Below are 14684 nucleotides of genomic sequence, written 5' to 3'. Positions count from 1 at the left end.
TATATACTTCTTAAATATTTACTAACTTGAGTGTCGAAGTGCCTTTTGCATTTATCTACCTTCCATGTTCTTTTTGTTGAAGTATATATCCTTTGAAGACAAAGAGACAAGTTCAATTTTCTCTAAAACGAGATATACCTCAAAAATTCATCCACGCAAGAACATTAATATATTTAAAAATGCCATATTTATGTCATTTAAATCAAATACTTATTTTCAATATATAAGATGCATATTAGTACACTATTATAATAATGATACTCATGTTACATTTAACATTAGTAATAATATTAACACAAAAATAAATATTTAAATTGATTCTCAACAAATTTTAAATTAGATACTTTAATTTTTAATAAACTTTTATTCATTAAAAATGATTGAAAATTACTCTTGGTAAACAGATTAATCTCCCCATAACTTTCAATCAAATTTTTAACATATGTATTTAATAAATAAATTTTTAATAAATTTTATTATAAAATAATTAGATAAAAAATTACAAGAAAATAAATTAGTTCCATGAAAAGACTAATTTATTTGACTAAGATAATTCTCAAGAATTTATAAAAATTAAGAGTTTATTAAGGACTAAAATGTCAATCTAATTTAAAAATTTCTTGTTAAAGCAAAATTTGCAATCTGACTCATTGAGCTCGTCTTTGATTAGGAAAAACAAAATTAGAAGAAACACACTTATTATATTAAAAGAAAAAAAATTAAAATTTTATATAATTATTTAATATAATTAAATTAAAAATATTAGAAAATTAATAAAATTTATTATTTTTAATCAATAATTAATGAGTAATATTTAAAAATATAAATTAAAAATATATTATTAAATTAAATAAATTAAACTAATAATTAAAAATAATAGTAAAAAAAAGTATAAATTCTATTTGCCTCTGAGATTTTCTCACCGAATTAATCAATTTAATCAAGAATTTCACAGGTGACCGTAAGTTCGTAGGGGTGGTAACGGGTAGGGTAGGGTTTGAAGCCAACCCTAGTCCTATCCGCGGGTTGAGACTTTTATATAAACAACCCTACTTTATCCGCGGATTGAGAATATCCCAACCCTAACCCTATCAGCTCTCAACCTGCGGGTACTCGATCCTACCTGCAGATTATAAAAAAAATACAAAATTATTATATAATTTCATGATAATTTAAAATAGAATTGACTTTTATGTAAAAAAATATTAAATTATCAATTAATGATTTTTTTAGTGGCTAAGGATCTTTTACATTTAGTGAGAAGTTTTTGGTTCAACATCCACTCGAAACATATTTTTATATAAATATATAACATATACATATATAGTGTGCGGGTTGGTCGAGTAAGGTTGAGACTCAACCCGTACCCTATCCGACCCGCACGAAAATTCAACCCGTACCCTACCCTATCCGCTGCAGATCGATTGACAATTCTACCCGGGTGGGATCGGATTAAGGCTTAGTTTGGTAAAGCTTTTGCTTTTTAAAAGTAGCTTATGAAAGCTGTCTTTTAAAAGACAGCTTTTTAAAAGCTGCAGCACTTACGTTTGGTAAAATCAAATTAAAAATGGCTTTTAATAAGTACAAGACCATAATTGTGTTTGGTAAAACAGCTTTTAAAAGTTGAAAAAATTATCATAAACATGTTTATAACAAAAAAATAATTTTTTTTTCAAATTCTTTAAAATTTTATATAATATTTTAAAATAAAATAATGTTAAAATAAAAAATTCATAATAAACATAAATATAATAAATAAATTCTTCTATTTTTTAACTTTAAAATTTTATATAAGTACATAAAATTTGTATGTAATCCAATGTTAGTACTGGTACGTCCATTACCCACCTATGTATATTGGCTCACCTTTACAGATCATAAAAAATGGGACACATATCTCAAATAAACTACTCTTATGATTATATATCTATATTTACATATGTATATACATGTTGTTATTATAATTTGGACTAATGCTCATGCAAAAAAAATTTTATGATTGGTTTTCATCAACTTCTTCCCGTTTCAAAGAACAGAAAAAAACAAACAAAGATAATATATCTACTGAAAAAATACAAAATTAACGCAAAAAAATAATATAAATAGATAGAAGTTCATACCTAATATGTGATAGAGATGTATTTGTGTTGAAATTTGTGAAGATTAGGTTGAAAAATAAAAAATACATGAAAATTGTGTTAGATTTTATGAAGGTTAGGAAGAGAAGTTAGAAATATATGAAGATTTTAATGGCAATATAATAGCGGAAAATATGTGCGAAAAAATGAAAAAAATTTGGTAAGCATAAGCCAGCTTTGAAAAGCTCCCTCCTAGGTGCTTTCAAAAGCATCCCTAACTTTTAAAAGCCGCAAGCACAAGCACTTGAGCTTTTTAATTTACCAAACGCAAAATGACGTTAAAAGCACAAGCACCTCCTGAAAAAGCTTTACCAAACCCAGCCTAAGTATCCGCGGGTAGGGTACATGTTGCCACCTCTATAAGTCCGTAACCCAATAATTCAATACTACATAGACTACGTACGAAAATTTTCTTTCCCCATTTATCCCTACAGCAATAATAAATTATTAAACCCTCGTTCAACCCAACGTGGTTGCTAGTAATTCAAGCGTGCCTCTTGGACGTGAGATCTGGTTTTGTTACTTTTCTTTCGTCAGATTTCGTTCTGCGTTTGGTGTCGTCTCCGATCAGGCTTCTCCGTTCTGAGTGTCACTCATATTCTTTTGCAAGGCCTCGTGCTCGCTGTCGTCGTCGTCGAAGTGAGGTTCTTCTCTGGTCCTATTTGTTTGTTTGTTTGTTCGTCTTCCCCAGTTTGAGTCTGAAGCTGTCCTTGATGTTCGGTGGTGTTCTATCAGATCTGTTCTTCTTTATCCCTCACCTTGCATTTGATGTCTGCTTTCAGACCTGTTTTTGAGTTTTTCTAAAGATGGATGTTTCAAATGACTGTGATAATGGTTCAGATTTCATTCTATTTCTTATTTAATCTAATCAATTCTAGAATATTTTGATAGATGATTTTGAGAAACTGGTTTTGGTTCAATTGAATGAATACATATTTCATCTCTGGTTGGAGATGCAATGAACCTATTTTTCAGACACCTTTCTTTATCGCTTATCTTTTAACCAAAAAGTCCAATAGCATTAGTAGTGAATATTTTAAAGTCCTTTGCACAAAGCCAAGCTAATTATTTCAGTTGTGGAAACTTAACTCTTATTAACGGGGCACCTTGGGTGACAGATCCAGAAGATGCACCGTAAACTTGACAATGGCATCTTAGTTGCTCAGCTCCATTCGAGAAAGAAGGTATGTTGAAACTTGGAACCTCCACAAACAAAATTAGCGTTGTGTTTTTGTTAAAGCATAACAGATAGTAGCACTCCATGTTTGATAATATAATAGTATGATGAATAATTGATGAAGGCAATATCTGGTTCCACTTTTATGCTTCGATCTTTGTAAATAGGCAGAACAATTAGACCATTAATTAACCCCGAACACCTCTGACACTTTGACGCGTGCACAGATCTGGAGCAGGGGTTTAGCGTTGGGAGTGTTGGTGTTTGCTCTCGTCTTCGTATCTGTCTCTGCAGACGATGTTGTTGTGCTCACCGAAGATAACTTTGAGAAGGAGGTTGGTCAGGACAGAGGAGCACTCGTTGAGTTCTACGCTCCTTGGTAATAAAATAAAATATAATCACCAATCCATTTTTGGTTCCTTTGTTGATTCAATTTTTACCTTATTTAGGGTTTAGTTCAGTATACAGTTCGAATAGAATGTGTTATTGTCCTTTATCTCTTTGATTTTGTAGATTAATAGATGTTTACCTTTATATTCTTTGATTTGATTCCTTTAATATAAGTTATTAGATGATAAGATCTCTGTATAAATGACACTAGAGAGAGTGAAGGTACCAACGAGACATTTTTTGTGCCAACCGAAGGTTCTGAGTTCATTATATATATATATATATATATATATAATATATATATATATATATATATATATATATATAGAAAGTTGCCAGGTTTTCACTCTGTCGGGTGATTCATCGTGTCAATTTTGTTTTGCGATCCAGCAAAGATAAGATGCACATTTTTTTTCTAATTCTCGATCTGTATTTCTCATACCACTTTTGTTACCATAGGTGTGGGCACTGTAAAAAGCTTGCCCCTGAATATGAAAAGCTCGGTTCCAGCTTCAAGAAAGCTAAATCTGTTTTAATTGGCAAGGTAAGCAAGCAAAGTGGTGTTTCTCACTTTCTCTATATTCAACACCTTTCAAATATGATTCATTTTGCAATGTGTGTTGAGTGCCAGGGTTCTTATGTATTTATGGTTCAATGTCAAGTTTTAGTTAACTAGGATGGTAGAAAGATTTTTTTTTTTTTTTGGGATAATCTATCATTTTGATTCTTTAGTTTTTATTCTTAAATTAGCATCTAGCACATATCTTCTTATGTAATGAAATACATTCCTTCCCTTCACTTTCTCGTACATCTTCAAAATGATATCCCTTCCTTTTTTTTCTCTGGTATTAAACAAATATGGTTGTTATAATGAAGTAATCATAAACTGAGGAAGTGAAAGAGAGGGGACAGACTGAGAAAAGTAATAAGACTTGGTTCACATTCCATATAATGCTTGCGCTTGTATGCTGTATGGTTTCTTGTTGACCTTTTTCATTGATAAATTGAAAAGGTTTACTTTTTAACGTGTTGCAGGTGGACTGTGATGAACACAAGAGTGTTTGCAGCAAATATGGTGTCTCTGGGTACCCAACAATTCAGTGGTTCCCAAAGGGATCTTTGGAACCCAAAAAGTGAGGATCGATACTATATTTTGTCTCATTTCATGGTTACCTGTTTTGTCAAAGCTGTCATTCCTTCATGCTTAATACCTGAATTTTAAATATAATCTGTAGGTACGAGGGGCCACGCACTGCAGAATCACTTGCTGAGTTTGTCAATACAGAAGGAGGTACTGTTTGAAATACACAGTTGGATCTAACCAACTGTGGAGAGAATTTTCCTCTCCTGAACTAATAAACTGAACAGAATTTTCTCTCTAACTAGAACTAACTAATCCCTAGTATTTATTGGCAGTAGTTAAGCTTAGAACTACTGCTCCTAACCTGCTATACTAGCTTAAAAGAGCTAACTGGCAGCCAACCAGCAACAATTTTGAATTAAGTAGTGAAAATTCAGCTTATCTACTCCTTACCTCTCCTCCTATAAACCAATCCAAATCTGTTCCTATCAGTAGCTTCCTGAATAGGTCATATGTGGAATCAAATATCTTACACCATTGGTCATGTCACATAGTGAAACATAGTCTGCACTCTGCTCACTTCATCTAGTTATTTTAGCTTTACTAGTGATGAGGTGGAGCATCAGCCCAATTTTTAGTTATCTTTTACTTATACCTTATTCTCGTTTAATGTTTTTTTTTTTCATCCTTGCACATATAGTGGTACTTTCTGACAAGGGATTTTGTTTACAGGAACCAATGTGAAGATTGCTGCAACTCCCTCCAATGTTGTGGTGCTCACAGCTGAGAATTTTAACGACATTGTTCTGGATGAAACTAAGGATGTATTGGTTGAGTTTTACGCACCATGGTACTTGGCTGTAATTTTATATTGTTATTTTGCTAACTTTTTATCTTAGTTACTTTTTCTTTTGTTGTTGTTTTTCTTAAGTGTTTGTAGGCTTAGTTTATGTTATATATATATATATATATATATATATATATATATATATATATATATATATATATATATATATATATATATATATATATATATTTCTCAATAAGTGTTTCAAAAACCCTTATCATTAAATCTTATTGACTTTTGTAATTCTGTCAGGTGTGGACACTGTAAAAACCTTGCTCCTGTAAGTAAATATCTTATTTTACCTTGTTATCAATTTAATGTTGGGTTAAATAATATGAAGTTTCACTTTTTTTATTCCACCTGTAGACTTATGAGAAAGTTGCCACAGCATTTAAACTTGAGGAAGATGTAGTGATTGCGAATCTCGATGCTGATAAACACAGGGATCTTGCTGAAAAGTACGTTTTAGCAACCCAATCTATTTGTTTAAGAAAACTAGTCTTCGATAGGCATAAATCTTTCTGAATATTCCAACCGAAGAAGGGAGTTATTTTAAGATGAAGGCACATGTTGAAAGGCTTCATTGTTTGTCTTTGTTTTTTTCAAGTCATGGTGCAGTTTTACCTCTAGTATATTGTCATGCGTTATATTTCTCAGCTCACTTCAGTATATTATAAATGAAGTGAAACGGATGATTAAAGTCTGACAAAACATGAGCAACAAAGTTGGTGAAGATCATAGGCCCGGAAGATCACAATATGATAAATAATTTGGATCTGCTGGAATCTTTGTGCAGGTATGATGTGAGTGGGTTTCCTACATTGAAGTTCTTTCCAAAGACCAACAAAGCTGGACAAGATTATGAAGGTGGGAGGGACTTGGATGACTTTGTGACATTTATCAATGAGAAATGTGGTACAAGTCGTGATGGGAAAGGACAGCTTACATCAAAAGTGAGTAATATGCTATTTAAGAGGGGAAAACAAGAACTTTTTTTCTCCTTGTGGTGGTGGTTTCGGAGTTTTATGTTCTGCATTTTGTTCATATATTTGATACTTTTTTGTAGGCTGGTATTGTTGAAAGCTTGGATGCCTTGGTAAAGGAGTTTGTTGCTGCGGGTGATGAAGATAAAAAGGCAGTATTTTCCCGCATTGAAGAGGAAGTTGATAAGCTCCAGGGTTCTGCTTCAAGGTAACATCACCATTATGTAGGATATTGCCGTAATTGAATTGCTTTTGGCGTCGCTTTGCTTTTTCTTGTTAACGGCCAAAAGTTTATGAGGAAGCAGTTAGGGCAGAGATGCGTAATTCCAATGGTTTCCTTGTTTAGATAGTTGTTAACCTGGATGCAATAATATAACTCTGTTTCACTAGGTATGGAAAGATGTACGTGAAGGCTGCAAAGAAATTTACTGAGAAAGGTTCTGATTATGCCAAGAATGAAATCCAGCGCCTGGAGCGCATTCTTGAGAAGGTAATATTCTCAGTTAAAATAACCAAGGTTTAACTTATTTTTATTGCTTTATTTTGAACTATTTTGTAGAAAAAAAGGGGACATTGAAGGAAAAAGTTTATATCTGTCAAGAAATCATTCATAAATTATAAGCAGTTTTTAATAAGAACTTGTTTTTGTCAAGGAATATTGAGGAAGAAGTCACATCATAAAAAATACCTTTTAACCTTAAAATGAAGGCTTCTTATTCACAAGGTTGTCGGGGATGTGTCGAGAAAACATCTGTCCTATAGTTATCAGTTTGGGTCATTATTTTGATTTGGGCCTACATCTGTGTCTTGTTCCCCCTTCATCTATTGTTTCTCTTCTCTCGGATGATGCCACTGCCATAGTTGTTTTTTTCCCTTTATCAACCCAAAAAGGAAAAAGCTTAAATCAAGAAAAATAAAATTAGAGACATGATTCTGAAGCAAATTTACATCTTTTGTACTCCATGGTCCATGTTTGATTGATGCAGGCTGTTAGCCCGTCAAAGGCTGATGAGTTGACACTTAAGAAGAATATCTTGTCAGCATTTGCATAAACATAGAGGAACATTTGTTAGCCATCTATCCTCCAAGATAGCATTCCGCCCCCAGCATTTTGAGATGCCAAAACAGCAGGAAGATTTTCAGCATGGAGACTTCTTGTGACTCTTTGGCCTTGTATAATGAATGCATAGATATTTTGGGGGAAGATATTTTATCTCTCTCGTCCCCATCTCTGTAGTTTGACCCGAGGGATTTTTGAAACATGATGACATTTACCATTATGTTTGATGACACTCACTTTTACGTGATAATTGCTATGGGGGAATGGCCACCATAACTGAGTTCCTAGAAATGGATTAATTTGATGACATTTCTACCATTTAGATTTAGTTTTAGTGATAATCGTAAAAAAAAAAAGTGTGATGATATAACCTATTTATTTCATCGACTAATTCCGATTTTGGTTTCTGAGATTCACGCGATTATTCATTTTGGTTTCGAAATTCAAAATTACTCATAGTAGTATCTCAGATATAGTTTTGGGCACCATTTTAGTCCCTAGGTTCTTTCGACGCTGAGTCGGTTAACGAAATGCTTAGGTGGCAAATATTAACATGCTAGGAGCTGCAACGGCCAAGTGACAACAAGATTTGATTTAGGATCTAATTTGGTCTCGAAAATCTTAATTTATGCACATTATTGATGCTGTCCTCCTCTTTGTTTTTTGCTGTTTCTTTTTCGTCACTTTTCTCTTTCTATCATTATCATCACCACCACCCACCACCGTTGTTATCCTTTCACCACCATCATTACCTATCATCACCATCACTCACCATCCCTTACACTTCATAGTCCTATCTATTGCCAGCACACTTCATAGCTCCACCCCACCACATATGAACCCCCACCATTACATAGCCACCCTTTCTCACATGCAATCTATCTTCACTGCCTATAATACTAAGAACAACATCAATCACTCAAACCTATTTTAAAATCAAATTCAACAATAGAAAAAAAAGGGTTATTTTCAAAAGATGAAGTTTTTTAACGAAGAGGATTTCAGTAACCTTTGCTCTTGTAAGGATGGGAATTTAAATGAGAGAAAGACAAAACATAGAAAAAAGAAGAGAAGAGAGAATGGAAGGAGAAGGAGTCGGCAGCAGCAGAGAGAGTAGCTGCCGTCGCCAAGAGGTTGAGAGATGACTGGTTGTGATCTAGCCCAGTTACCACTCTAAGGAGAGCGAATTGAGCTTCTAGCTGTGGTGCTCCCACCTTAAATCATGGTTTCTCTACTAACGGCGATGAACAACAAAGAAGAACAAGGAGAAGAGGAAATTGAAGAAGAATACAAGAAGAAGGAAGATAAAAAAGAATGGAACTCAGAACAATAATTGGAATAAATTAGAGTTTCAAAGAACTACGTTGGATTTAAATACAAATCTTGCTATGTCAGCTAGCCATTGTTGCGTCCCACGTGGTAAGGCGGGTGCCATCTAAGCATTCCGGCGCTAGGGACCAAAATAGTGCCAAAAACTGTATCTGGGACACCGTTATGGATAATTTTGAATTTCGAAGATCAAAATGGGTAATTGCGTGAATCTCAAGTACCAAAATGAGGATTTAGTCTAGTTTATCTCAACAAAAATTTTGAAATTTCAAAATATGATGAATGATTCAGTAGTCTTTCCATGTTTTTTTATCTAGGATTTCATGGTATATGAATTATGTCCCAATATAATTGGTTATTTTGAACAAAAAGGTTTTGTTGAATCTCAATTTCCACTCATACGTAAAGATGAATTGCATCATTTTTCATGCAATTAAAAGTATCTGCATCAACATGTTCTTCGCTTCTCGAATCTCCTTTAGTAGATTGGAGCATATTTCATATTGTTTCTGTTTCCCTTACTCTTTGGATGTATTTTTTCCCCATTATTATTCTGTCCGGATTCCAGTGCAAAATCTAAATTTCAATGTTTAATTAGGTAGATTTCGTAACAATCTAAAACCCTAAATTATATTCTTATAATTTAAGATATTTTTAATTTTAATATGAATAATCTCTCATGTCAGGTAATATAAAATAAAATTTAATTATTTTATATTTTAATTGTTACAATATAAAATGACATCTTAATATGAATTTATTTTAATATAATAAAAATTTTACCCATACATAATTAATTTTAGTAAATAGAAAAGATTTATACCTTTTTATGCATTAATATTTTTTGTATATATTTAAAATATATTATATAAAAATAAAAAGTATATTTATTTATTTACGTGTTAATATGTTCTAAGTTTATTAAGATTTATAAAAAGCTGTTTGGTCTTATTTTAGACACTTTTTTTGGAGCGTCATTTAGATAAGCGCGGAATTTTGGATATTCTATCTTAGATGAAATTTTATCCTTGGCAAAATGAGCAAGAATAGTTTTGGCAACCCATGCGATAATCGCTAGCGGATCACCCAAAAATATTAAATAAAGCGAACAATGCAAAATTTTTTGGTACAAAACATTAATAGAGAAATTGAACGAAGCACACGAAGTGCGGGCTGTACACTAGTATCTACTTTAAAATCCAATTTGTTTATGTGGGTTGTGTTTCGCTTTGGATCACTCAAGATCCCGCATGATTTTAGGGTACCAAGACAAATGACTCCAGTTCCAGAAAGATGATAGAGTCAATTAACATAACTAGTCCACCTTATTTTGTTTATGTTGCATTTGACTTTTAATGTGTGATTTTACTTAGTATTAGGGCAATCGTTTTGTTGGCAAGTATTATCATGTAAATTTGTCTGGCATTAGCTTTAGAAAAGGGATATAAGAATATTTTTGAATTATAATATGTTTTTCTTATTTTAAATGATTTTTAGAATTTTCATCTATTAGTATTTTTAAGATTAATTGTAATGTTAGTTATTTTATTTTGGTTTGGGTAATAGTGTTTAATTTTGTCTGTGTTGTTAGATATTGTAATAAGAATTGGTAAAGAGCTGTTTTGGAATGATTGGTACTATTTTTTAACAAAAATTGTTTGTTACTTGAAGAGAATCTCTCTTAACCTGAGATGTGGGTCAACAAATATTATTTGTGAGATAGATTGTTTGGAAGTGTTTAATCTTGTTATTAATCACCAAGATGATTTTAGATTTATTAATCCGTTGATATTCAAAATAAGGGATATCATGCATCAAAATTGACGTGTTGACTTTCTTTTAATTATGAGAGATGTAAACATGGTGATAGATACCATAGCAAAAATGACAATAAATTTATAATTTTATTATGTGAAGCTCTACTCGAGAGAAATTTAAGAATAATTTTAAATGACGCTGTTTCTCTATTTAAACAGTTTTTTTTTATTTTTTTATTTAGTTTAAGTAAAAAAAAAGTTTCTACACGTGTAGAAAGGAACATGTCAAGTTACTAGAGAGGGTTGCTAACGATGCAAAACCAACGAGGATGACATGTTCTGATGCAGTGGGACCCAATGAAGGTCAGGGATTAAATTTTGTATGCCCCAAGTGCAGCTTTGGTCACCGATAACCCGGCTTTTTTTATACGCACCAAATGAAAATGTTTCTGAAATACGCAGGGCCACCTCATGGGCGTCGTCCGCGAAATGGAAATGCACGTCAACTCACTCCCGGCGGCCGCGAATTGGAGCCGACAGCAGCAGCTTCCAAGTCTGGTGCGGCACAGACAAAATGGAGGAGAAGCCATTTAGTGCCTGACAGCCACGAATTGTAGAACTCTAGGGAGGCGGGCACGAATTGGATCCATTTCACTGTCAGTACACGCGAGATGGTGCACCTCATGTGTACTGCCCACGAATTGGGACCTCAATTTGGCTATATAAACGCTGCTTCGTCCACGGAAGAAGGCATTATCTTCATTCTCCTCCAACTCTCTGAAATTGCTCTGAACCTCACAACCTTCTTCCTCTCTAAAAATTTTTCCATTGTTAAGATTGGATTGCTTTGTATATGGCTTTGGAGAACGTTTATGTCATTATATACCCTAATGCAGAAATTTCTCATACGGCAGAAGGTATTACATTCGTATGCGACGATCCACTATGGATAATAATTCCGCCACAGACATCATTGCAAGATCTGAAGAATCTGATTCTGATGCATACCGGCATGGTGGGAAAAAAGAAATCACGAAGCTGACTTACAGAATGGCTGTTGCAGTGGCCAACTCATTTGCATATAAAAAAATGCAGATAAAATGTGATTAGCATGCGTCGATAATGTTTTCTTATCATCGCAGCATAGGAAGCATATATTCGTTGGAGCTTTGTCTAAATCTTCAGGATATTGGTAGAAGCTCGTCCAGTTCCAATAATGTGGTGGGTGTCAAAAATCTGGGAGCAGCTGATTTTGTTCCGGGTCAGGATACCGGTAGGGCCCGTAGTCCAAGCTTCAACGCGTTTGTTACGCAGGAATAGAATCCAGAAATTGGTGTAGAACGCCCCTCCCCTTCTGCACTTGTTGGGTTGGATAGGTATCCTGATGCTAGCATTGCAGAAACATCTGACGAGGATGAGATTGAAGATTTCAGCAGTGATGAGGCAGAAGCCGTACCGGAAACGCAGCCTCTGCATGGCGAATTTGTTCCTCCAACACGTGTCGAATCGAGAGGTAGTGGTGTATCCTCCAGCATACTAGCACACTACTTGTCCTTAAATCTTTGAGCAATGCATTCGAGCAATGCAGAGGACAGACCGAGCAGCTACGCTGTGTCAGGTGAGATGGAGCTCAAGATTGGATTGAAGTTTCTCAACTGGGAAACAGCGATGCTGGCAGTCAAAAACTACAACATCCGTAGGAGTGTAGAATATAAGGTGGTAGAGTCAGACCAAAGTCGGTATGTTTGTTGATGCAAACAGTTCGGGGATCAATGTCGTTGGATGGTACGGGTTGCGAAAACATGGTCTTCTAGATTTTGGGAAATTTGAAAATACGAAGGGCTTCATAGATGCTTGGCAAGTTCAATGTCTCAAGACCACGCTCAACTTGATAGCAATGTCATCTGCCAGTACATATTCCCCATGATGCATGCTGATGCGACAATTTGTGTAAATGTGTTGCAAGGATTGGTTGAGTCAGCGTACGGGTATAAGGTATCTTACAAGAAGGTTTGGCACGTGAAGCAGAAGGCAATCGCAAGGATCTATGGTGATTGGGATGATTTGTATGACCAGCTGCGTAGATACTTCAATGCTCTACAAGCTTTCGTCCTAGGTATTAGTTGTAGTTTACCATCGTATGGTCTTCGCTATTGAGTGTCAATTTGCTCCTTTACATGTTTGACTAACCAAATATTTTCACAACAGGGACGATTGTTGACCTCCAAACGCAGCCGTACTATGTTGGGAACACTCTAGATCGTGATAGTGTCATATTTCACCAGGTTTTCTGGTCGTTCCCTTCATGTGTTCAAGCTTTCAGGCACTGTAAGCTGTTGGTGTCAGTGGACGGTATACACTTGTATGGTAAGTATGCAGACACCCTTCTCATGGGTATAGCACAGGACGGAAATAACAACATTCTACCCGTCGCTTTTGCACTTGCCGAAAGAGAGAACACAGATTCATGGTACTTCTTCCTAACTAATTTGAGGAGACATGTAGCAACTCGGCCAGGAGTTCTGCTTATCTCGGATAGGCATGCGGCAATAAAGGCCGCATTTGAGCGTGAAGGATGTGGCTAGGACCACAACGTATACTATGTACGACATATTGCCTCCAACTTCGCAACAAGTTTCAATAGTAAGGAGGCCAAAAGACACCTGGTTAATGTTGCGTATTCGAAGATGCAAGAGCAGGTGTAGTACTACCTTGAGTTAATCAGTAGCGAGGATCCCGTAACATCTCCGTAGATGATGGGTTGGATCCGAGGCTTAGAGCCACCTAAATGGCTGCAGCACCTTGACGACGGTTGACGATATGGTCACATGACGACCAATCTTTCTGAGTGTATCAACTCCGTCCTCAAGGGCACCAGAAATCTTTTGGTCTGTGCAATTGTGAAGTCTACCTACCATCGCCTAAATGAGTTGTTCGTCATGAAGGGCCGGCAAGCATAAGCGCAGATTGTATGCGGTCAGGTGTTCTCATAGTTCTTGCAAAAAGCCATATTAGCGAACCGTGAGAGAATTTCACAGATGCTAGTGATGTCGTACGATCGAGCAATGACCATATTCACAGTCGACGAGATAGCTGCTGCAGGGGTGCAGTCTCAGTTTTGGGTTAACCTTTAGAATCGCAGATGTGACTCTGGTTACTTCCAGGTGTTACACTACCCATGTGCTCATGCTCTGGCAGCTTGCGCATACGTGAGATTGGATTCGGAACAGTACGTTGACTTGGTTTATCGGATTGAGAGCGTGTTTTGGGTCTACGAAATGGAATTCCTTCCAATGCCGGATGAGGAGATGTGGCCCCCTATGAAGGACAACGTGTCCGTCTCAACCCACTCTTACGACGTACCATGGAAGGACGTCCGATGTCTATGAGGATTCGGAATGAGATGGACGAGATTAAGCCGGGACCAGGTAAGTGGTGCGGCCTTTACAGACAACCAGGACATACAAGGCGACATTGTCCACATGCTTTGGCAACCTAGACTACTTCGGATTTGGTGTATTGTAGTTTGTATTGGCTGTTTTTGTGTTTCGTTGTACTGAAAAATGTCAAATGTGTCTTCCTATTTTATTTAATGAAAATTGTGTGTGTTAGATAGTTGTTGTTGTTATCGTCCAATGTTAACATATTCATGTGGTGATCAATACTAAAAAAACATACCCTTCTCAAAGGATGATAACAAACTAAAACCACACTTAAAACAAAAAACTAAAACAACACATAATGGAAACAGTGCACCAACTTCGAACAAGGAACAAAAAAGGAAATGAAAGCAACATGGAAAAAGTCACAACAACACTGAATGGTAAAACATATAGTAAATAGAACATGTAACATAAAACTAATAGTGCTCGTGACCCAATTGTCTGTCGGTACCATACATAGGGGCACGAGTGGCTCAGCG

At 35.2% G+C, this 14684-nt stretch overlaps 2 protein-coding genes across 3 annotated transcripts; both read left to right on the top strand.

Annotated features, from left to right (window-relative positions):
• The first annotated feature begins 2540 nt into the window (after positions 1-2540).
• LOC130968716 (probable protein disulfide-isomerase A6) lies at positions 2541-7985 on the top strand. Of its 2 annotated transcripts, none has more exons than XM_057894129.1 (13): positions 2541-2777; positions 3257-3322; positions 3543-3694; positions 4165-4249; positions 4741-4838; positions 4941-4996; positions 5519-5636; positions 5886-5913; positions 6000-6091; positions 6430-6586; positions 6700-6824; positions 7007-7106; positions 7603-7985. In XM_057894129.1, the coding sequence occupies exons 2-13, from the start codon at positions 3266-3268 to the stop codon at positions 7666-7668; spliced, it is 1134 nt and encodes a 377-aa protein (XP_057750112.1). In that variant the 5' UTR covers positions 2541-2777; positions 3257-3265; the 3' UTR covers positions 7669-7985. The 2 variants fall into 2 exon arrangements, with proteins under 2 accessions (XP_057750112.1, XP_057750111.1); XM_057894128.1 differs by having other exon boundaries at positions 2547-2782.
• A 3899-nt stretch (positions 7986-11884) lies between these two features.
• Positions 11885-13347, top strand: LOC130965484 (uncharacterized). The gene is made up of 5 exons (XM_057890244.1): positions 11885-12063; positions 12139-12275; positions 12351-12501; positions 12613-12878; positions 12971-13347. The coding sequence occupies exons 1-5, from the start codon at positions 11885-11887 to the stop codon at positions 13345-13347; spliced, it is 1110 nt and encodes a 369-aa protein (XP_057746227.1).
• Positions 13348-14684: the final 1337 nt, after the last annotated feature.

Source organism: Arachis stenosperma, chromosome 3, assembly GCF_014773155.1.
Source record: "Arachis stenosperma cultivar V10309 chromosome 3, arast.V10309.gnm1.PFL2, whole genome shotgun sequence".
NCBI lineage: Eukaryota > Viridiplantae > Streptophyta > Magnoliopsida > Fabales > Fabaceae > Arachis > Arachis stenosperma.
This window is presented reverse-complemented; position numbering and strand designations above follow the sequence as displayed.